The sequence below is a fragment of the Haliotis rufescens genome, unplaced genomic scaffold (assembly GCF_023055435.1).
Source record: "Haliotis rufescens isolate VD_foot unplaced genomic scaffold, xgHalRufe1.0.p SCAF_50, whole genome shotgun sequence".
NCBI lineage: Eukaryota > Metazoa > Mollusca > Gastropoda > Lepetellida > Haliotidae > Haliotis > Haliotis rufescens.
The window spans coordinates 217,287-243,515 of record NW_025964224.1 but is presented as its reverse complement, the minus strand read 5'-3'; the positions used below and the strand labels follow the sequence as shown (position 1 = coordinate 243,515).

Sequence of the window (26,229 nt, the reverse complement as noted above, 5' to 3'; positions counted from 1 at the left end):
GAGTAGTCTTCATGTAACCACTGACACTGTGCAATATAAGAAGTAGTCTTCAGGTAGCCACTGACACTGTGCAATATAAGAAGTCTTCATGTAACCACTGACAGTGTGCAATATAAGAAGAAGTCTTCAGGTAACCACTGACACTGTGCAATATAAGAAGTCTTCAGGTAACCACTGACAGTGTGCAATATAAGAAGTAGTCTTCAGGTAACCACTGACACTGTGCAATATAAGGAGTAGTCTTCAGGTAACCACCATAATTTAGGCTCCTTTGACTTCCTGGCAATTCCCGATGCAGCCAGGTCAAAGGTCATTTAGGGATGTCAAGCAGATCAGTATTTCAGTTTTTAGAAAAACAACATATTGCAGCTAGATGCGTTTGTGGAGCCTCAGTAGATCACGACTGTCAGACTTACAGGTCCACTTTGTCAACAAGGCTTGACGTATTGATTCTTGAACTAAGCTGACAGTAATTGACATGTTCGGTGTCAGGTTTCGTTCTGTTTTACATTGCTGGTCATTATGGAGCTGCCACAGCCTTATCTCAACAGCCCGCAAATTGATTTTCTCCTGATAGTTTGTCCTGCCCCCAATAGTATGTTCTCTCCCTGGTAAAGTACTGTCAGAAATGCTAGAAAAATGCTTCTCTAATTTCATTTGATAAATATGAGTGAGTTGGGTTTAATGGTTTGCCTTTGAACAGTATTCCAGTATCACGGCGTGTCAGCTTAATGCGGGAGAAAAGTCCGAGGTGATGCAGGTCTCAGACGTTTACCACCTTGGTCATGTATTTTCAGGGCTTATATGGATGAAGTGTAATATATTGTCATGTATTTTCAGGGTTTATATGGATGGAGCGCAATATATGATCATGTATTTTCAGGGTTTATATGGGTGGAGTGTAATATATAGTCATGTATTTTCAGGGTTTATATGGATGGAGCGCAATATATGATCATGTATTTTCAGGGTTTATATGGATGGAGCGCAATATATGATCATGTATTTTCAGGGTTTATATGGGTGGAGTGTAATATATAGTCATGTATTTTCAGGGTTTATATGGATGAAGTGTAATATATTGTCATGTATTTTCAGGGTTTATATGGATGGAGCGCAATATATAATCATGTATTTTCAGGGTTTATATGGGTGGAGTGTAATATATAGTCATGTATTTTCAGGGCTTATATGGATGGAGCGCAATATATGATCATGTATTTTCAGGGTTTATATGGGTGAAGTGTAATATATAGTCATGTATTTTCAGGGTTTATATGGATGGAGCGCAATATATGATCATGTATTTTCAGGGTTTATATGGGTGGAGTGTAATATATAGTCATGTATTTTCAGGGTTTATATGGGTGGAGTGTAATATATAGTCATGTATTTTCAGGGTTTATATGGATGGAGTGTAATATATAGTCATGTATTTTCAGGGTTTATATGGGTGGAGTGTAATATATAGTCATGTATTTTCAGGGTTTATATGGATCAAGCGTAATAAATTGTCATGTATTTTCAGGGTTTATATGGACGGAGTGCAATGTACAGTTATGTATTTTCAGGGTTTATATGGATGAAGCGTAATATATTGTCATGTATTTTCAGGGTTTATATGGACGGATTGCAATATATGGTCATGTATTTTCAGGGTTTATATGGATGAAGCGTAATATATTGTCATGTATTTTCAGGGTTTATATGGATAGAGTGTAATATATTGTCATGTATTTTCAGGGTTGATGTGGACAGTTCGCACTATATAGTCATGTACTTTCAGGGTTAATATGGACGGAGCGCAATATATGGTTGTGTATTTTCAGGGTTTATATGGGCGGAGTGCAAGCAGCTGTGGGAGGAGGGTCTGAAGGCGTACGTGCGGCAGTGGTGGAACTGGCTAGACTTCATCATGCTGTCCCTGTATCTGGCAACATTCTCACTGCGATGTGTTGCATTCCTCCAGATCGAGTCTGGTAACTACGGACCAAAAGAACTAGCCAGGAGCGACTGGCCGCACAACGAACCAACCCTCATATCAGAGTCTCTATTTGCCATTGCAAATGTTTTTAGCTTTGCTCGGATTATATACCTGTTCCAAGCCAACCAGCATCTGGGACCACTCCAGATCTCACTCGGGTGTATGCTCATTGACATCGCCAAATTCCTCTTCATCTTTTTCCTGGTGCTTACGTCCTTCGCTTGCGGAATCAATCAACTGTACTGGTACTACTACCCTAGCAACGAGGATGCAGAAGATGTATTCTTCACGTAAGTAGTCTTATTACTTGTTGTAACATGTAGTCTTATTGGTTGGTCACTTGTTGAAATGATGTACAAGTTGGCATGTGTGTGGACCATTGCCCAGAAAACATAAACCTGAAGTATCGCTGATCTGCAGATTGATATGAGCATCAGCGAGTTGATCTAGGTGTCGTCAGCTACAGATGTATACAGGTGTGCTGCAAGTCACCCACTCCGAGTAAAGATGATGATGACAACAGAAGATACAGGCTGAGACAGGCCGAGATTTATATAGCGACGTACATGCATGTGTGTGTGTGTGTGTGTGTCTGTCTGTCTGTCTGTCTGTCTGTCTGTCTGTCTGTCTGTCTGCTTGTACTAGTCCGGACTGATACTGATTTATAGTTCTAGCCCACTGAGATACCATGCTGCAGTTTAACATAAATACCCAACTCAGACACAGTCTACTGACTCCGAGCCGACCCGTCCTTGTTTTAGCTCCTTAATGCCGAGTGCCAGACAGGGTAACAACAAGTACCATCATATAACGCCTTTTGGTATGGCGTGGCCTGTGATCGAACCCAGGACCTTCTGCTCTACGGGCAGACGCTCTACCACTTGACCAGGGAGGTAGTCCTCTGTGTAGTCACTAGGGGAATTGTTAGCTCTGTGTAGTAAGGGGAATTGCTAGCTCGGTGTAGTTAGGGGAATTGTTAGCTCTGTGTAATTAGGGGAATTGTTAGCTCTGTGTAGTTAGGGGAATTGTTAGCTCGGTGTAGTTAGGGGAATTGTTAGCTCTGTGTAGTAAGGGGAATTGCTAGCTCTGTGTAGTTAGGGGAATTGTTAGCTCTGTGTAGTTAGGGGAATTGTTAGCTCTGTGTAATTAGGGGAATTGTTAGCACTGTGTAGTTAGGGGAATTGCTAGCTCTGTGTAGTTAGGGGAATTGTTAGCTCTGTGTAATTAGGGGAATTGTTAGCTCGGTGTAGTTAGGGGAATTGTTAGCTTTGTGTAGTTAGGGGAATTGTTACCTCTGTGTGGTTAGGGGAATTGTTAGCTCTGTGAAGTTAGGGGAATTGTTAGCTCTGTGTAGTTAGAGGAATTGATAGCTCTGTGAAGTTAGGGGAATTGTTAGCTCTGTGAAGTTAGGGGAATTGCTAGCTCTGTGTAGTTAGGGGAATTGTTAGCTCTGTACAGTTAGTGGAATTGTTAGCTCTGTGAAGTTATGTGAATTGTTAGCTCTGTGAAGTTACGGGAATTGTTAGCTCTGTGAAGTTATGGGAATTGTTAGCTCTGTGTAGTTGGCATGTAAGATGTGTTTAAGCTTCTTGTAGGAGGTGAATGTGACATCTTTGTTGGCTGTTTTTGTGAGAAGGCTGCTGATCTGGTGACTGGTAGGGCCTTGGTATGGGATGCTAATGAGGATGGGCGATGGGGCTGTTTTGGACTAGGAACAGAATCTTTTTGCTGGGTTTTCTGGGTTCTATGAATGTTTTTCTCTACCCGATGTTTGGGATATCCTCTGATGGTGATGAAGATCTGTTTAAGGTGCTTGCAGATTGCTTGGTTTGTTGTTTTACACCGCACTCGGCAATATTCCAGCCATATGATGGCAGTCTGTAAATAATCAGGTCTGGACCAGACAATCATGTGAGTGATATCATGAGCATCGATCCACACAATTGAGATCGATGACATGCATCAACCAAGTCAGCGAGCCTGACCACCCGATCCCATTATTTGCCTCTTACGACAAGCATAGTCGCCATTTACCGCAAGCATGGGTTGCTGAAGACCTGTTCCACCCCGGATTTTCACGGGTCTTGACATGTAGTGAATATACTGGTCTGTGTGAGTGGGTTTGAGGTAGACGGCAGTGTGGATATGGTCATGACTGTTGTCGAGTTGTACATCAAGAAAGGGTAGTTGGTGCTGGCTTTCTGTTTCCATGGTGAACTTGAATCTTTGTTGTTGAAATGTTGAGGTAACCCAGCAGGGCTTCAGGCTCCTGGTCTTTGTCTAGGATGATGAACTGTCGCCTACTTTTTCTGTACCAGCGTAAAGGTTGGAAGGGGAGGATGTTATGGCAGCATCCTCAAAATAAGTCATGAAAATTTCTGTAATGAGTGGGGACACCATGTGCAGTGACATGGTAGGTCAGTAGAGTATTGGTATAAGGTTACTATATTATTAGGGGTGTGCAAAAAGGGCTACAAGAGTTATGCCCCTTTGTAAACAGAACGTTTGTTCCATCTGGCCTCAGACCACAATTAATTTCCTTCTTTGCTATCTACAGTGACATGACAGCCCACCATAATTATTATCAGTCGTAGGCTGTTCTCCTGTTGCATGCTGACCAACCTGCCACTTGTCACTTAAAACACCAAGTTTTGTCCAGCATCCACCACCTTGCTTTCGCAGTAACCACTGTCAACAATGCTCACCGGAAGTTTCGAGCCGAAACACACACAGCGGCCTTCAACTTGGGGTCAAATCATAGGAAGCTGGAATCAATACCTTCACAGATTGGGGCTAACAAAAAATTGACAGCAAACTACAATGTCTTATCTTTCATTTAAGCTATCACAAGTCACTCCAAAACAATTGCCACAGCCTGAACAGCCCATTTTAACAGGGTACTATATTCTCCTATTTTCCCTCCGGTTCATGGTAGAACTTAGGGGGGATAACTGTGGTCTGAGGCCATCTCACACAGTGTAGAATGTATCCTTAGTTACTGTATGTATATATTTCCTTCTTGATTGTGATGTCATGTACATGTGTTTAATGTTGTGATGGTACTGCCAGTTAGGTACTACGTAAAGATACCACGTTTTTAACTCGTCATTGTTGTTGTCATTATTGACTAATGATTTCAGACGAGGTGTAACAGTTTATATACAGTGACATTGTAGGTCAGTGGAGTAGTCTGAGATGCCATGATGGCAACGTTAGGCTCGTCTTGTATCTGATGAAGTGACCAAAAACAGTCCCTACCAAACACACCCCACATCCCAAGCCACACACCATACCCCTCCCCCAACATGCACAACCCCACCCCCTCCCACACCCCACCCCACCCCACCCAACCCCACCCCACCCCACCCCACCCCACACCTGCAGGGTGGTTTCTGCCTAACAGTCACTGCAGGGGCCAGTAGCAATTCTGACAAACATGGTGAAAATGTAGATCTGATGTAACTTATTCATATGGAGAAGGATTCTGGTAGACATGGCCTTTGGTTTCAAAACTGTTCACATTGAAAGGTTGATTACAACATGATTTGTAGCCTTGAAAAACTATTTGTTGAAGCCCCACTGTTTATCTCCTGCATTTTGTCTTGTGTTTGTAGCTTGCCCGGTGCCTACACAACGCTATTCTGGTCGCTGTTCAGTCTTACCCCCCCAAAAGCTGTGGAGATCCAGGATGCTCAGACATTCACCATCGCTACAGGGGAGCTGCTGTTCATGCTGTACCATGGCATGACCATCGTCGTCCTGCTCAACATGCTCATCGCCATGATGTCAAGTTCCTTCCAGGACATCGAGGTGGGCCAACCACACCCCACACACATCCACACCCACACCACACCCACACCCACACCCACACACCCACACCCACACCCACACCCACACCCACACCCACACCCACATCCCACATCCCACACACATCCACATCCACATCCACACCCACACCCACATCCACACCAACACCCACATCCACACCCACAACCCACCCACACCCACACCCACACCCACACCCACACCCACACCCACACACATCCACACCCATACCCACACCCACACCCACACACATCCACACCCACATCCACACCAACAACCCACCCACACCCACACCCACACCCAAACACATCCACACCCACACCCACACCCACACCCACAACCCACCCACACCCACACCCACACCCACACCCACACCCACACCAACACCCACAACCCACCCACATCCACACCCACACCCACATCCACAACCCACCCACACCCACCCACACCCACACCCACATCCACACCCACAACCCACCCACACCCACACCCACACACCCACCCACACCCACATCCACATCCACACCCACACCAACATCCACACCCACACCCACACCCACATCCACACCCACAACCCACCCACACCCACACCCAAACCCACACCCACACCAACACACACACCTACAACCCACCCACACCCACACCCACACCCACATCCCACACACACCCACACCCACACCCACACCCACATCCCACACACATCCACACCCACACCCACACCCACACCCACATCCCACACACATCCACACCCACACCCACACCCACACCCACACCCACATCCCACACACACCCACACCCACATCCCACCCACACCCACACCCACACCCACACCCACATCCACACCCACACCCACATCCACACCCACAACCCACCCACACCCACATCCACACCGACACCCACACCCACATCCCACACACATCCACACCCACACCCACACCCATACCAACACACACACCCACAACCCACCCACACCCACACCCACACCCACACCCACATCCCACACACATCCACATCCACACCCACACCCACATCCACACCCACATCCACACCCAAACCCCACCCACACCCCACCCACACCCACACCCCACCCACACCGACACCCACACTCACACCCACACCCACACCCACACCCACACCCCACCCACACCCCACCCACACCAACACCCACACCCACACCCACATCCACACACATCCCACCCACAACCCCACACACATCCACACCCACACCCCACACACATCCCCACACACATCCACACCCACACCCCACCCACTTCCCCATACACATCCACACCCACACCCCACACACATCCACACCCACACCCCACCCACACCCAACCCACACCCCACCCACATCCCCCCCACACCCCCCACACACCCCACCCACACCCCACCCACACCCACACCCCCCACACACCCCCCCACACCCCCCACACACCCCACCCACATCCACACCCACATCCCCACACACCCCCCCACACCCCCCCCCACACCCCCCACACACCCCACCCACACCCCACCCACACCCACATCCCACACACACCCACACCCCACCCACATCCCCCCCACACCCCATACACACCCCCCACACACCCCACCCACACCCCACCCACATCCACACCCACATCCCCACACACCCCCCCACACCCCCCCCCACACCCCCCACACACCCCCCACACACCCCACCCACACCCCACCCACACCCACATCCCACACACACCCACACCCACACCCACACCCACACCCCCCCCCCACACACCCCCCCACACCCCCCACACACCCCACCCACACCCCACCCACATCCACACCCACATCCCCACACACACCCCCACACCCCCCCAACACCCCCCACACACCCCACCCACACCCCACCCACACCCACATCCCACACACACCCACACCCCACCCACATCCCCCCCACACCCCATACACACCCCCCACACACCCCACCCACACCCCACCCACATCCACACCCACATCCCCACACACCCCCCCACACCCCCCCCCACACCCCCCACACACCCCCCACACACCCCACCCACACCCCACCCACACCCACATCCCACACACACCCACACCCACACCCACACCCACACCCCCCCCCACACACCCCCCCACACCCCATACACCCCATCATGAAGATCCGGGGTACAATAGGTTTTCAGCAACCCATGCTTGCTGTTAAAGACGACCAACGGGATCAGGTTGTCAGGCTTCCTGACTTGGTTGATGCATGTCATCATATTCCAATTGCGTGTATATGCTCATGATGTCAATCACTGGATTGTCTGGTCCAGGCTCAATTATATACAGTAGCTGGAATATTGCAGCATTATACAACAAACAATATTGACAGTAGCAGGTGACCTCGCCTAGATGAACACTATCAAGCTGACTTCATTTCCCGATGAACATTAGTATGTCACGTGATTACGTTGTCAATCGAGCGGAGACATACAAAACTACTTTAGGGGAATTCCTCCATGTCTAAAAAACCATTAAAAATCATTATGGAAACTGAGAGGGACATCGATTCAGGCTATGAATGACGCAGGCTTTGAAGCCAGACAGATCATGTGTCCATTCGAAGCTATAACAGAGAATGCTCGACTTACCAAAAGAAATCACTGAGCTCCACACTGTCGTGTATTGCTTTTGCAAATCCAATCCTGCCGCCCCAAGCGGTAATCCCTGTCATCAGCAGCTGTAGTATGACACAAACACATCCCCAAAGTTCACAGAACGTTAATATCAATCCATTTTCAGCATCAGCCGGGTCTGGATCTCTTTCCAACGTTAACTTTTCTGGGGGCAACTTTTATTTCAAACAAATGAGATTGCCATAGCTGGACATTTTCTGCCATTTGTAAAACCAAGGGATGTCACTCCAAGTGGAATGTTTGGGACAGATGACATCACAACTCTCCATGTTGATATAGTTTGCTTTAAATAATTTAAGTGTGATGTATAATGGATTGTTTTGTTATGATTTATGTATCTGTCAATATACGACATCATGAGCTTCGCGCATCATGGAATTTGCTCACATAAGACACTGGAACAAATACAACTTCCATCCTTAAAACAAATCCACCTACCTCCCACCGGCTGATGAGATGGTGGGGAACCTTGTGTTAAAAGTGTTTCCTCATTAGGCTGACGATTGAGGCCCTGGTTTGCCTGACCATGTTATAGCTATAATATTGCTTAAAGCAACACACAACCCTACACACGCCCACACATCCTCACATGAGTGAGTGAGTTGGGTTTAATGCCGCTTTTAACAGTATTCCAGTTATATCGCGGCGTGTCAGCTTAATGTGGGAGGAAAGTCCGAAGTGATGCAGGTCTCAGACGTTTACCACTTCGGTGAAACCCACGAACACGGGTATGGTGCTGACAAACCTAGAAACATAATCGGGGCGAACCGGGATTCGAACCCACAATCATAGGTTTCTGGCGTGCCCAAGGGACGCAACTCTGCACAGCGAATCGGGGCGCCTTAGACGACTGGGCCACCCGTGCCCCCAATCCTCACACGAGTACAGAATGCCATGGAATAATGGTTATCAGCTTTGTGTGGTCGTTGTATATAAGCCTGAACTGCGGCACATAGAGGGCGCTAGTTCTAGTGTGTGGTAGTCTTGTCCAGATGTCAGTTATCAGATGCAGCCCTGTGGCTGGAATATGTCAGGGACTTCAGGGGGCACAGGTGGCTCAGTCGTCTGCCGCCGTGATTCACTGTGCAGAGTTGCATCCCTTGGGCATGCCAGAAACCTATGATTGTGGGTTTCGAATCCCGGTTCTCCCCGATTATGTTTCAGCATCATACTGCCGCTTGTGGGTTTCACCATAGTGGTAAACATCTGAGACCTGCATTACCTCAGACTTTCCTCCCACATTAAGCTGACACGCCGTGATATAACTGGAATACTGTTAAAAGCGGTGTTAAACACAGCTCACTCACTCACTAGTAAGCGACTTTTTCTCTTGTGTTTCAGAACCACGCTGACATGGAGTGGAAGTTTTCTCGCTCCAAACTTTGGATGGGATATTTTGATGAGGGTTCCACCCTCCCGCCTCCCTTCAATCTCATCATCAGCCCTAAATCCATCTACTACTTCCTCTGTGCCCTAAAGAACTGTTTCTGTTTCTGCTGTCCAGCAAGTCGCAACAGCTCTACCCAGCGCAAGACGTCCGAGGGAACAATCAGGGTAAGACACACACCATGTCACCAGCAGTTGGCTTTTGTTTGTTACAGTTTGGTTGTTATCAGTACAATGTCCTGCTGTTTTAAAAAATTTCAGGTACGATTTTATTAACACGTATAATTTTGTCTTGTCGGTTGAGGGGTCTTCATCTTAAAATTTATTTCTTCTTTTTAACGTTCACATCAATAGCTTTTAAATGAAAGTTTATCATATCTCATCCTACTGCCAGTCAATCATAGGTCAATCACACAGTTGGTCAATCACACAGTCTCTCAATCATAAGTCAATCACACAGTCAGTCATCCTTAGATAAATCACACAGTTGGTCAATCATACAATCAGCCAGACAGTCAGCCAATCACACAGCCAATCATAAGTCTCTCAATTGTAGGTCAACCAAATAGTCAGTATATCATGGGTCCATCACACAGTCTGTCAATCATAGGTCATTCTCAATCACACAATCAGTCAATCATGTAATCACAATGTCAGTCAATCATAGGTTAGTCATAGATCAATCATGTAGTTGGCCAAGCATAGGTCGGTGGCACAGTTGGTCAATAACACAGTCTGTCAATCATAGGTCATTCTCAATCACACAATCAGTCAATCATGTAATCACAATGTCAGCCAATCATAGGTTAGTCATAGATCAATCATGTAGTTGGCCAAGCATAGGTCAATGGCACAGTTGGTCAATAACACAGTCTGTCAATCATAGGTCATTCTCAATCACACAATCAGTCATTCTCAATCACACAATCAGTCAATCATGTAATCACAATGTCAGTCAATCATAGGTTAGTCATAGATCAATCATGTAGTTGGCCAAGCATAGGTCGATGGCACAATTGGTCAATAACACAGTCTGTCAATCATAGGTCAATCACACAATCATTAAGTCATAGGTCCTTGAATTTCACTCTCTTTTTTACCTCATCTTCAATAAAACTTTCAATTTCCTTTTTTATCTTTATCTGTAAACAAATTGAATTACATTTTCTTCTAAACCTTTTAATCATTAAAATGTTCATTCCAAAAAGTGTTTTCCATTTGATAATACTGTTATCGTCATGCTTAACAGTAATCATTACAGGATGATAGTAAACATATTACATATCAAATGTATCTTCTCTTTTGATTCTATTAAAAAGTAAATTGATATTTTTGAAGATAATTTAAGTTTTCAAAGGGATCATAAACATGGCATACATTTGATGTAAAGAGAGACGACACTTGCTCAATTACAGTCAAATTTCGACAAATTGTCAGATATGATCAGTATCATGCTTTCATGTTTATGTAATGTTAAAGTTAAATTATGTCCTACACAATTCTTTGTAGTTAACCTTAATGTGGCCCTTTTAGTTTTTCTGAGTTAAATAAGCTTTTGTTTTTGTTGTAGTCCAAACAGTCTGTGGGCCCCGTGGAGTATGATATCTACAAGGTGAGCTACAACGTACTGTTATCTGCATGGGGGGGGGGGGGCTTCCCTGAAGTAGGACATGCCTTAAGGATGTATAACTCAGGCGATGCTAGGCAACGTTGGAGAGTAGTTGGATCGTGTTCGACAGCTTGACTCATGTTAATTTCTAGGGCTTCGGTCCTGCCCCACACTGAAGCACTTGTAGCACATGTGGCGTCTCCTTGGGCAAGTGACTGGAAACTCGTGTTGGATATTGACTCTGTTCACCCAGCAGTAACTGGGTACCCGGTTGGATGAGATGGTTATGTGACAATGTGTGGCAATACAACAGTTAATCTGTCACAAACTATGTTTGATTGTGTGTATGTCTGAGTGAGTGTGTATGTCTGAGTGAGTGTGTATGTCTGAGTGAGTGTGTATGCCTCTGTGTGTGTGTATGACTGAGTTTGTTTCTGTTTGTGTATGTCTGTTGGTGTGTCTGAGTGTGTATGCCTGAATTTGTGTATGTCTCAGGGTGTATTTCTGAGTGTGTGTATGTCTGACGGTGCATCTGAGTGTACATGTCTGAGTGTGTATGTAAGTGTGTGTATGTCTGACTGTGCATCTGAGTGTGCATGTCTGAGTGTGTGTTTATGTATGATTGAGTATGTCTGAGTGTGTATGTATGTCTGTGTTTGTGTGTCTGAGTTTGTGTGTCTGAGTTGTGTTTGTATATCTGTGTATCTGAGTTTGTGTATGTGTCTGAGTGTGTGTATCTGAGTGTGTATGTGTGTGTATGTCTGAGTGTATGTCTGAGTGTGTATGTGTGAGTGTGTGTTGCAGTGTGTATGTCTGAGTGTGTGTTGCAGTGTGTATGTCTGAGTGTGTATGCCTGAGTGTGTGTGTGTGTGTTGCAGTGTGTATGTCTGTGTGTGTGTTGCAGTATGTCTGACTGTGTATGTCTGACTGTGTATGTCTGAGTGTGTGGAATGCAGTGTATATGTCTGACTGTGTATGCCTGAGTTTGTTGCAGTGTGTTTGTGTGAGTGTGTTGCAGTGTGTATGTCTGACTGTGTATGTCTGAGTGTGTGTTGCAGTTTGTATGTTTGTATGTGTTGCTGTGTGTATGTCTAAGTGTGTGTTGCAGTGTGTATGCCTGAGTGTGTTTTGCAGTGTGTATGTCTGAGTGTGTGTTGCAGTGTGTATGTCTGTGTGTGTTGCAGTGTGTATGTCTGAGTGTGTGTTGCAGTGTGTATGTCTGAGTGTGTGTTGCAGTGTGTATGTCTGTGTGTGTTGCAGTGTGTATGTCTGAGTGTGTGTTGCAGTGTGTATGTCTGAGTGTGTGTTGCAGTGTGTATGTTTGTGTGTGTTGCAGTGTGTATGTCTGAGTGTGTGTTGCAGTGTGTATGCCTGAGTGAGTTGCAGTGTGTATGTCTGTGTGTGTTGCAGTGTGTATGTCTGTGTGTATGTCTGAGTGTGTGTTGCAGTGTGTATGTCTGAGTGTGTGTTGCAGTGTGTATGTCTGAGTGTGTGTTGCTGTGTGTATGTCTGAGTGTGTGTTGCAGTGTGTATGCCTGAGTGTGTGTTGCAGTGTGAATGTCTGACTGTGTATGTCTGAGTGTGTTGCAGTGTGTTTGTCTGTGTGTGTTGCAGTGTGTATGTCTGACTGTGTATGTCTGTGTTTGTGTTGCAGTGTGTATGCCTGAGTGTGTGTTGCAGTGTATATGTCTGAGTGTGTTGCAGTGTGTATGTCTGAGTGTGTGTTGCAGTGTATGTCTGAGTGTGTGTTGCAGTGTGTATGTCTGAGTGTGTGTTGCAGTGTGTATGTCTGTGTGTATGTCTGTGTGTGTTGCAGTGTGTATGCCTGAGTGTGTGTTGCAGTGTATATATCTGAGTGTGTTGCAGTGTGTATGTCTGAGTGTGTGTTGCAGTGTATGTCTGAGTGTGTGTTGCAGTGTGTATGTCTTAGTGTGTGTTGCAGTGTGTATGTCTGTGTGTATGTCTGTGTGTGTTGCTGTGTGTATGCCTGAGTGTGTGTTGCAGTGTGTATGTCTGAGTGTGTGTTGCAGTGTGTATGTCTGTGTGTGTTGCTGTGTGTATGTCTGAGTGTGTGTTGCAGTGTGTATGCCTGAGTGTGTGTTGCAGTGTGAATGTCTGACTGTGTATGTCTGAGTGTGTTGCATTGTGTTTGTCTGTGTGTGTTGCAGTGTGTATGTCTGACTGTGTATGTCTGTGTTTGTGTTGCAGTGTGTATGCCTGAGTGTGTGTTGCAGTGTATATGTCTGAGTGTGTTGCAGTGTGTATGTCTGAGTGTGTGTTGCAGTGTATGTCTGAGTGTGTGTTGCAGTGTGTATGTCTGAGTGTGTGTTGCAGTGTGTATGTCTGTGTGTATGTCTGTGTGTGTTGCAGTGTTTGTCTGTGTGTGTTGCAGTGTGTATGTCTGAGTGTGTGTTGCAGTGTGTCTGAGTGTGTATGTCTGTGTGTGTTGCAGTGTGTATGTCTGAGTGTGTGTTGCAGTGTGTATGTCTGTGTGTGTTGCAGTGTGTATGTCTGTATGTGTTGCAGTGTGTTTGTCTGTGTGTGTTGCAGTGTGTATGTCTGAGTGTGTGTTGCAGTGTGTATGTCTGAGTGTGTGTTGCAGTGTGTTTGTGTGTGTTGCAGTGTGTTTGTCTGTGTGTGTTGCAGTGTGTTTGTCTGAGTGTTGCAGTGTGTATGTCTGTGTGTGTTGCAGTGTGTTTGTCTGTGTGTGTTGCAGTGTGTTTGTCTGTGTGTGTTGCAGTGTGTATGTCTGTGTGTGTTGCAGTGTGTATGTCTGTGTGTGTTGCAGTGTGTTTGTCTGTGTGTGTTGCAGTGTGTATGTCTGTGTGTGTTGCAGTGTGTATGTCTGTGTGTGTTGCAGTGTGTTTGTCTGTGTGTGTTGCAGTATGTATGTCTGAGTGTGTTGCAGTGTGTATGTCTGTGTGTGTTGCAGTGTGTTTGTGTGTGTTGCAGTGTGTTTGTCTGTGTGTTTGTCTGTGTGTGTTGCAGTATGTATGTCTGAGTGTGTTGCAGTGTGTATGTCTGTGTGTGTTGCAGTGTGTTTGTGTGTGTTGCAGTGTGTATGTCTGTGTGTTTGTCTGAGTGTGTTGCAGTGTGTATGTCTGTGTGTGTTGCAGTGTGTTTGTCTGTGTGTGTTGCAGTGTGTATGTCTGAGTGTGTGTTGCAGTGTGTATGTCTGTGTGTGTATTGCAGTGTGTTTGTGTGTGTTGCAGTGTGTATGTCTGTGTGTGTTGCAGTGTGTTTGTCTGTGTGTGTTGCAGTGTGTATGTCTGAGTGTGTATTGCAGTGTGTATGTCTGTGTGTGTTGCAGTGTGTTTGTCTGTGTGTGTTGCAGTGTGTATGTCTGTGTGTGTTGCAGTGTGTTTGTCTGTGTGTGTTGCAGTGTGTATGTCTGTGTGTGTTGCAGTGTGTATGTCTGTGTGTGTTGCAGTGTGTTTGTCTGTGTGTGTTGCAGTGTGTATGTCTGAGTGTGTGTTGCAGTGTGTATGTCTGTGTGTATGTCTGTGTGTGTTGCAGTGTGTATGTCTGAGTGTGTATTGCAGTGTGTATGTCTGTGTTTGTGTTGCAGTGTGTATGCCTGAGTGTGTGTTGCAGTGTATATGTCTGAGTGTGTTGCAGTGTGTATGTCTGAGTGTGTGTTGCAGTGTATGTCTGAGTGTGTGTTGCAGTGTGTATGTCTGAGTGTGTGTTGCAGTGTGTATGTCTGTGTGTATGTCTGTGTGTGTTGCAGTGTTTGTCTGTGTGTGTTGCAGTGTGTATGTCTGAGTGTGTGTTGCAGTGTGTCTGAGTGTGTATGTCTGTGTGTGTTGCAGTGTGTATGTCTGAGTGTGTGTTGCAGTGTGTATGTCTGTGTGTGTTGCAGTGTGTATGTCTGTATGTGTTGCAGTGTGTTTGTCTGTGTGTGTTGCAGTGTGTATGTCTGAGTGTGTGTTGCAGTGTGTATGTCTGAGTGTGTGTTGCAGTGTGTTTGTGTGTGTTGCAGTGTGTTTGTCTGTGTGTGTTGCAGTGTGTTTGTCTGAGTGTTGCAGTGTGTATGTCTGTGTGTGTTGCAGTGTGTTTGTCTGTGTGTGTTGCAGTGTGTTTGTCTGTGTGTGTTGCAGTGTGTATGTCTGTGTGTGTTGCAGTGTGTATGTCTGTGTGTGTTGCAGTGTGTTTGTCTGTGTGTGTTGCAGTGTGTATGTCTGTGTGTGTTGCAGTGTGTATGTCTGTGTGTGTTGCAGTGTGTTTGTCTGTGTGTGTTGCAGTATGTATGTCTGAGTGTGTTGCAGTGTGTATGTCTGTGTGTGTTGCAGTGTGTTTGTGTGTGTTGCAGTGTGTTTGTCTGTGTGTTTGTCTGTGTGTGTTGCAGTATGTATGTCTGAGTGTGTTGCAGTGTTTATGTCTGTGTGTGTTGCAGTGTGTTTGTGTGTGTTGCAGTGTGTATGTCTGTGTGTTTGTCTGAGTGTGTTGCAGTGTGTATGTCTGTGTGTGTTGCAGTGTGTTTGTCTGTGTGTGTTGCAGTGTGTATGTCTGAGTGTGTGTTGCAGTGTGTATGTCTGTGTGTGTATTGCAGTGTGTTTGTGTGTGTTGCAGTGTGTATGTCTGTGTGTGTTGCAGTGTGTTTGTGTGTGTTGCAGTGTGTATGTCTGAGTGTGTGTTGCAGTGTGTATGTCTGTGTGTGTATTGCAGTGTGTTTGTGTGTGTTGCAGTGTGTATGTCTGTGTGTGTTGCAGTGTGTTTGTCTGTGTGTGTTGCAGTGTGTATGTCTGAGTGTGTATTGCAGTGTGTATGTCTGTGTGTGTTGCAGTGTGTTTGTCTGTGTGTGTTGCAGTGTGTATGTCTGTGTGTGTTGCAGTGTGTTTGTCTGTGTGTGTTGCAGTGTGTATGTCTGTGTGTGTTGCAGTGTGTATGTCTGTGTGTGTTGCAGTGTGTTTGTCTGTGTGTGTTGCAGTGTGTATGTCTGAGTGTGTGTTGCAGTGTGTATGTCTGTGTGTATGTCTGTGTGTGTTGCAGTGTGTATGTCTGAGTGTGTATTGCAGTGTGTATGTCTGTGTGTGTTGCAGTGTGTATGTCTGTGTGTGTTGCAGTGTGTTTGTCTGTGTGTGTTGCAGTGTGTATGTCTGAGTGTGTGTTGCAGTGTGTATGTCTGAGTGTGTGTTGCAGTGTGTTTGTGTGTGTTGCAGTGTGTTTGTCTGTGTGTGTTGCAGTGTGTATGTCTGTGTGTGTTGCAGTGTGTTTGTCTGTGTGTGTTGCAGTGTGTTTGTCTGTGTCTGTTGCAGTGTGTATGTCTGTGTGTGTTGCAGTGTGTATGTCTGTGTGTGTTGCAGTGTGTTTGTCTGGGTGTGTTGCAGTGTGTATGTCTGAGTGCATGTCACTCACTCACTCACTCACTGTCTACTGTGTCATTTGTGTATGTGATGGTGGAGTGCAATTGTGCATGAATTTCAAGAATTGTATGCAAATATATAATTTGCATTGAATACAAAAGGCTTCTTGGTTTACCAATATTTGGCCGACCTTGACATTGGCAAAAGGAGCTTCTGTTATAGATCTTCATCCTTCCATCCAATGGCACTGAAATCTTATCTCTTTGTGTCTCCAAATTTTTCTTGAAAAACCTGATGACAAACTATTTTGTGTCAAAAACCTAAGAACAATATTTTTCTTTCAAGCAAATACAGGGAAAAAAATGAATATAAACCCTGAGTTATATAGTTGGTATATGCTGTACAACTACAGTTACTACCAGGGGGCATGAATATTTTAGAGACAATTACATTCTCAGTCTTCACTACACAAAATATCCCCAAAATATGCTGAATCCAAACTCTTTTTGTACAGTATGTACAGGCTCATAACAGACAGCCTACACAGCAAGCCCTCGTTTGAGAATAACTGACATGGACAATTACCACTTGTCTGTCTGGAATAACTGACATGGACGATACTTGTCTATCTGGGATAACTGACATGGACGACACTTGTCTGTTGGGGATAACTGACATGGACGACACTGGTCTATCTTGGGGATAACTGACATGGACGACACTGGTCTATCTGGGGGATAACTGACATGGACGACACTTGTCTATCTGGGGGATAACTGACATGGACGACACTTGTCTGTTGGGGATAACTGACATGGACGACACTTGTCTATCTGGGATAACTGACGTGGACGACACTTGTCTATCTGGGATAACTGACATGGACGACACTTGTCTATCTGGGATAACTGACATGAACGACACTTGTCTATCTGGGATAACTGACATGGACGACACTTGTCTATCTGGGATAACTGACATGGATGACACTTGTCTATCTGGGATAACTGACATGGACGACACTTGTCTATCTGGGATAACTGACATGGACGACACTTGTCTGTTTGGGATAACTGACATGGACGACACTTGTCTATCTGGGATAACTGACATGGACGACACTTGTCTGTTTGGGATAACTGACATGGACGACACTGGTCTATCTGGGGTAACTGACATGGACGACACTTGTCTATCTGGGATAACTGACATGGACGACACTTGTCTATCTGGGATAACTGACATGGACGACACTTGTCTATCTGGGATAACTGACATGGACGACACTTGTCTATCTGTCTATCTGGGATAACTGACATGGATGACACTTGCCTATCTAGGATAACTGACATGGATGACACTTGTCTGTTTGGGATAACTGACATGGATGACACTTGTCTATCTGGGGGATAGCTGACATGGACGACACTTGTCTATCTGGGATAACTGACATGGATGACACTTGCCTATCTAGGATAACTGACATGGATGACACTTGTCTGTTTGGGATAACTGACATGGACGACACTTGTCTATCTGGGATAGCTGACATGGATGACACTTGTCTATCTGGGATAGCTGACATGGACGACACTTGTCTATCTGGGATAACTGACATGGATGACACTTGCCTATCTAGGATAACTGACATGGATGACACTTGTCTATCTGGGGGATAGCTGACATGGACGACACTTGTCTATCTGGGATAACTGACATGGATGACACTTGCCTATCTAGGATAACTGACATGGATGACACTTGTCTGTTTGGGATAACTGACATGGACGACACTTGTCTATCTGGGGGATAGCTGACATGGACGACACTTGTCTATCTGGGATAACTGACATGGACGACACTTGTCTATCTGGGATAACTGACATGGATGACACTTGTCTATCTGGGATAACTGACATGGACGACACTTGTCTGTTTGGGATAACTGACATGGATGACACTTGTCTATCTGGGATAACTGACATGGACGACACTTGTCTGTTTGGGATAACTGACATGGATGACACTTGTCTGTTGGGGATAACTGACATGGATGACACTTGTCTATCTGGGATAACTGACATGGACGACACTTGTCTATCTGGGATAACTGACATGGATGACACTTGTCTATCTGGGGGATAGCTGACATGGACGACACTTGTCTATCTGGGATAACTGACATGGATGACACTTGTCTATCTGGGGGATAGCTGACATGGACGACACTTGTCTATCTGGGATAGCTGACATGGACAACACTTGTCTATCTGGGATAACTGACATGGATGACACTTGTCTATCTGGTATAACTGACATGGATGACACTTGTCTATCTGGGGGATAACTGACATGGACGACACTTGTCTATCTGGGATAACTGACATGGACGACACTTGTTTATCTGGGATAACTGACATGGATGACACTTGTCTATCTGGGATAGCTGACATGGACGACACTTGTCTATCTGGGATAACTGACATGGATGACACTTGCCTATCTAGGATAACTGACATGGATGACACTTGTCTGTTTGGGATAACTGACATGGACGACACTTGTCTATCTGGGATAACTGACATGGACGACACTTGTCTGTCTGGGATAACTGACATGGACAACACTTGTCTATCTGGGATAACTGACATGGACGACACTTGTCTATCTGGGATAACTGACATGGACGACACTTGTCTATCTGGGATAACTGACATGGACGACACTTGTCTGTTGGGGATAACTGACATGGACGACACTGGTCTATCTGGGGTAACTGACATGGACGACACTTGTCTATCTGGGATAACTGACATGGACGACACTTGTCTGTCTGGGATAACTGACATGGACGACACTGGTCTATCTGGGGTAACTGACATGGACAACACTTGTCTATCTGGGATAACTGACATGGACGACACTTGTCTATCTGGGATAACTGACATGGACGACACTTGTCTATCTGGGATAACTGACATGGACGACACTTGTCTGTTGGGGATAACTGACATGGACGACACTGGTCTATCTGGGGTAACTGACATGGACGACACTTGTCTATCTGGGATAACTGACATGGACAACACTTGTCTGTCTGGGATAACTGACATGGACGACACTTGTCTGTTGGGGATAACTGACATGGACGACACTGGTCTATCTGGGATAACTGACATGGACGACACTTGTCTGTCTGGGATAACTGACATGGACAACACTTGTTTATCTGGGATAACTGACATGGACAACACTTGTTTATCTGGGATAACTGACATGGACAACACTTGTTTATCTGGGATAACTGACATGGATGACACTTGTCTGTCTGGGATAACTGACATGGACAACACTTGTTTATCTGGGATAACTGACATGGACGACACTTGTTTATCTGGGATAACTGACATGGACAACACTTGTCTATCTGGGATAACTGACATGGACAACACTTGTTTATCTGGGATAACTGACATGGACGACACTTGTCTGTTGGGGATAACTGACATGGACGACACTGGTCTATCTGGGGTAACTGACATGGACGACACTTGTCTATCTGGGATAACTGACATGGACAACACTTGTCTGTCTGGGATAACTGACATGGACGACACTTGTCTGTTGGGGATAACTGACATGGACGACACTGGTCTATCTGGGATAACTGACATGGACGACACTTGTCTGTCTGGGATAACTGACATGGACAACACTTGTCTATCTGGGATAACTGACATGGATGACACTTGTCTGTCTGGGATAACTGACATGGATGACACTTGTCTATCTGGGATAGCTGACATGGATGACACTTGTCTGTCTGGGATAACTGACATGGATGACACTTGTCTATCTGGGATAACTGACATGGATGACACTTGTCTGTCTGGGATAACTGACATGGACAACACTTGTTTATCTGGGATAACTGACATGGACGACACTTGTCTATCTGGGATAACTGACATGGACGACACTTGTCTATCTGTCTATCTGGGATAACTGACATGGACGACACTGGTCTATCTGGGATAACTGACATGGACGACACTGGTCTATCTGGGATAACTGACATGGACGACACTTGTCTGTTGGGGATAACTGACATGGACGACACTTGTCTGTCTGGGATAACTGACATGGACAACACTTGTTTATCTGGGATAACTGACATGGACGACACTTGTCTATCTGGGGTAACTGACATGGATGACACTTGTCTATCTGGGATAACTGACATGGACAACACTTGTTTATCTGGGATAACTGACATGGACGACACTTGTCTATCTGGGATAACTGACATGGACGACACTTGTCTATCTGGGATAGCTGACATGGACGACACTTGTTTATCTGGGATAGCTGACATGGATGACACTTGTCTATCTGGGGGATAACTGACATGGATGACACTTGTCTATCTGGGATAGCTGACATGGACGACACTTGTTTATCTGGGGGATAACTGACATGGATGACACTTGCCTATCTGGGATAACTGACATGGACGACACTTGTCTGTTGGGGATAACTGACATGGACAACACTTGTCTATCTGGGATAACTGACATGGACAACACTTGTCTATCTGGGATAACTGACATGGACGACACTTGTCTATCTGGGATAACTGACATGGACGACACTTGTCTATCTGGGATAACTGACATGGACGACACTTGTCTATCTGGGATAACTGACATGGACGACACTTGTCTATCTGGGATAACTGACATGGACGACACTTGTCTATCTGGGATAACTGACATGGACGACACTTGTCTATCTGGGATAACTGACATGGACGACACTTGTCTGTTTGGGATAACTGACATGGACAACACTTGTCTATCTGGGGTAACTGACATGGACGACACTTGTCTATCTGGGATAACTGACATGGACGACACTTGTCTATCTGGGATAACTGACATGGACGACACTTGTCTATCTGGGATAACTGACATGGATGACACTTGTCTATCTGGGTTTACTGACATGGATGACACTTGTCTATCTGGGATAACTGACATGGACGACACTTGTCTATCTGGGATAACTGACATGGATGACACTTGTCTATCTGGGATAACTGACATGAACGACACTTGTCTATCTGGGATAGCTGACATGGACGACACTTGTCTATCTGGGATAACTGACATGGATGACACTTGTCTATCTGGGATAACTGACATGGACGACACTTTTCTATCTGGGATAGCTGACATGGACGACACTTGTCTATCTGGGATAGCTGACATGGACGACACTTGTCTATCTGGGATAACTGACATGGATGACACTTGTCTATCTGGGATAACTGACATGGACGACACTTGTCTATCTGGGATAACTGACATGGATGACACTTGTTTATCTGGGATAACTGACATGGACGACACTTGTCTATCTGGGATAACTGACATGGACGACACTTGTCTGTTTGGGATAACTGACATGGATGACACTTGTCTATCTGGGATAACTGACATGGACGACACTTGTCTGTTTGGGATAACTGACATGGACGACACTTGTCTATCTGGGATAACTGACATGGACAACACTTGTCTATCTGGGATAACTGACATGGACGACACTTGTCTATCTGGGATAACTGACATGGACGACACTTGTCTATCTGGGATAACTGACATGGATGACACTTGCCTATCTGGGATAACTGACATGGATGACACTTGTCTATCTGGGGGATAACTGACATGGACGACACTTGTCTATCTGTCTATCTGGGATAACTGACATGGACGACACTTGTCTATCTGGGATAACTGACATGGATGACACTTGTCTGTCTGGGATAACTGACATGGATGACACTTGTCTATCTGGGATAACTGACATGGATGACACTTGTCTATCTGGGGGATAACTGACATGGACGACACTTGTCTATCTGTCTATCTGGGATAACTGACATGGACGACACTTGTCTATCTGGGATAACTGACATGGATGACACTTGTCTGTCTGGGATAACTGACATGGATGACACTTGCCTATCTGGGATAACTGACATGGATGACACTTGTCTATCTGGGGGATAACTGACATGGACGACACTTGTCTATCTGTCTATCTGGGATAACTGACATGGACGACACTTGTCTATCTGGGATAACTGACATGGATGACACTTGTCTGTCTGGGATAACTGACATGGATGACACTTGTCTATCTGGGATAACTGACATGGATGACACTTGTCTATCTGGGGGATAACTGACATGGACGACACTTGTCTATCTGTCTATCTGGGATAACTGACATGGACGACACTTGTCTATCTGGGATAACTGACATGGATGACACTTGTTTATCTGTCTATCTGGGATAACTGACATGGATGACACTTGCCTATCTGGGATAACTGACATGGATGACACTTGCCTATCTGGGATAACTGACATGGATGACACTTGCCTATCTGGGATAACTGACATGGATGACACTTGTCTATCTGGGATAACTGACATGGATGACACTTGTCTATCTGGGGGATAACTGACATGGACGACACTTGTCTATCTGTCTATCTGGGATAACTGACATGGACGACACTTGTCTATCTGGGATAACTGACATGGATGACACTTGTCTGTCTGGGATAACTGACATGGATGACACTTGTCTATCTGGGGGATAACTGACATGGACGACACTTGTCTATCTGGGATAACTGACATGGATGACACTTGTCTGTTTGGGATAACTGACATGGATGACACTTGTCTATCTGGGATAACTGACATGGACGACACTTGTCTGTCTGGGATAACTGACATGGATGACACTTGTTTATCTGGGATAACTGACATGGACAACACTTGTCTATCTGGGATAACTGACATGGACGACACTTGTCTATCTGGGATAACTGACATGGACAACACTTGTCTATCTGTCTATCTGGGATAACTGACATGGACGACACTTGTCTATCTGTCTATCTGGGATAACTGACATGGACAACACTTGTCTATCTGTCTATCTGGGGTAACTGACATGGACGACACTTGCCTATCTGGGATAACTGACATGGATGACACTTGTCTATCTGGGATAACTGACATGGACAACACTTGCCTATCTGGGATAACTGACATGGATGACACTTGTCTATCTGGGATAACTGACATGGACGACACTTGTCTATCTGTCTATCTGGGATAACTGACATGGACGACACTTGTCTGTTGGGGATAACTGACATGGACGACACTTGTCTGTCTGGGATAACTGACATGGACAACACTTGTTTATCTGGGATAACTGACATGGACGACACTTGTCTATCTGGGGTAACTGACATGGACGACACTTGTCTATCTGGGATAACTGACATGGACAACACTTGTTTATCTGGGATAACTGACATGGACGACACTTGTCTATCTGGGATAACTGACATGGACGACACTTGTCTATCTGGGATAGCTGACATGGACGACACTTGTTTATCTGGGATAGCTGACATGGATGACACTTGTCTATCTGGGGGATAACTGACATGGATGACACTTGTCTATCTGGGATAACTGACATGGATGACACTTGTCTATCTGGGATAACTGACATGGACGACACTTGTCTATCTGGGATAACTGACATGGACGACACTTGTCTATCTGGGATAACTGACATGGATGACACTTGTCTATCTGGGATAGCTGACATGGACGACACTTGTTTATCTGGGGGATAACTGACATGGATGACACTTGCCTATCTGGGATAACTGACATGGACGACACTTGTCTGTTGGGGATAACTGACATGGACAACACTTGTCTATCTGGGATAACTGACATGGACAACACTTGTCTATCTGGGATAACTGACATGGACGACACTTGTCTATCTGGGATAACTGACATGGACGACACTTGTCTATCTGGGATAACTGACATGGACGACACTTGTCTATCTGGGATAACTGACATGGACGACACTTGTCTATCTGGGATAACTGACATGGACGACACTTGTCTATCTGGGATAACTGACATGGACGACACTTGTCTATCTGGGATAACTGACATGGACGACACTTGTCTGTTTGGGATAACTGACATGGACAACACTTGTCTATCTGGGGTAACTGACATGGACGACACTTGTCTATCTGGGATAACTGACATGGACGACACTTGTCTATCTGGGATAACTGACATGGACGACACTTGTCTATCTGGGATAACTGACATGGATGACACTTGTCTATCTGGGATAACTGACATGGATGACACTTGTCTATCTGGGATAACTGACATGGACGACACTTGTCTATCTGGGATAACTGACATGGATGACACTTGTCTATCTGGGATAACTGACATGAACGACACTTGTCTATCTGGGATAGCTGACATGGACGACACTTGTCTATCTGGGATAACTGACATGGATGACACTTGTCTATCTGGGATAACTGACATGGACGACACTTGTCTATCTGGGATAGCTGACATGGACGACACTTGTCTATCTGGGATAGCTGACATGGACGACACTTGTCTATCTGGGATAACTGACATGGATGACACTTGTCTATCTGGGATAACTGACATGGACGACACTTGTCTATCTGGGATAACTGACATGGATGACACTTGTTTATCTGGGATAATTGACATGGACGACACTTGTCTATCTGGGATAACTGACATGGACGACACTTGTCTGTTTGGGATAACTGACATGGATGACACTTGTCTATCTGGGATAACTGACATGGACGACACTTGTCTGTTTGGGATAACTGACATGGACGACACTTGTCTATCTGGGATAACTGACATGGACAACACTTGTCTATCTGGGATAACTGACATGGACGACACTTGTCTATCTGGGATAACTGACATGGACGACACTTGTCTATCTGGGATAACTGACATGGATGACACTTGCCTATCTGGGATAACTGACATGGATGACACTTGTCTATCTGGGGGATAACTGACATGGACGACACTTGTCTATCTGTCTATCTGGGATAACTGACATGGACGACACTTGTCTATCTGGGATAACTGACATGGATGACACTTGTCTGTCTGGGATAACTGACATGGATGACACTTGTCTATCTGGGATAACTGACATGGATGACACTTGTCTATCTGGGGGATAACTGACATGGACGACACTTGTCTATCTGTCTATCTGGGATAACTGACATGGACGACACTTGTCTATCTGGGATAACTGACATGGATGACACTTGTCTGTCTGGGATAACTGACATGGATGACACTTGCCTATCTGGGATAACTGACATGGATGACACTTGTCTATCTGGGGGATAACTGACATGGACGACACTTGTCTATCTGTCTATCTGGGATAACTGACATGGACGACACTTGTCTATCTGGGATAACTGACATGGATGACACTTGTCTGTCTGGGATAACTGACATGGATGAC

The 26,229-nt window shown here is 45.5% G+C and overlaps 1 protein-coding gene across 5 annotated transcripts in view; it reads left to right on the top strand.

Moving 5' to 3' along the window:
* LOC124151391 (transient-receptor-potential-like protein) overlaps nucleotides 1-26,229 on the top strand; it is a 108,112-nt gene that overhangs the window by 66,604 nt on the left and 15,279 nt on the right. For all 5 annotated transcript variants that reach the window (XM_046523815.2, XM_046523813.2, XM_048384696.1 and 2 more), the window contains 4 exons: nucleotides 1,830-2,274; nucleotides 5,599-5,794; nucleotides 9,808-10,020; nucleotides 11,423-11,464. In XM_046523815.2, coding sequence (XP_046379771.1) covers nucleotides 1,830-2,274; nucleotides 5,599-5,794; nucleotides 9,808-10,020; nucleotides 11,423-11,464 — 896 coding nt within the window. The remainder of the gene's footprint in view (nucleotides 1-1,829; nucleotides 2,275-5,598; nucleotides 5,795-9,807; nucleotides 10,021-11,422; nucleotides 11,465-26,229) is intronic.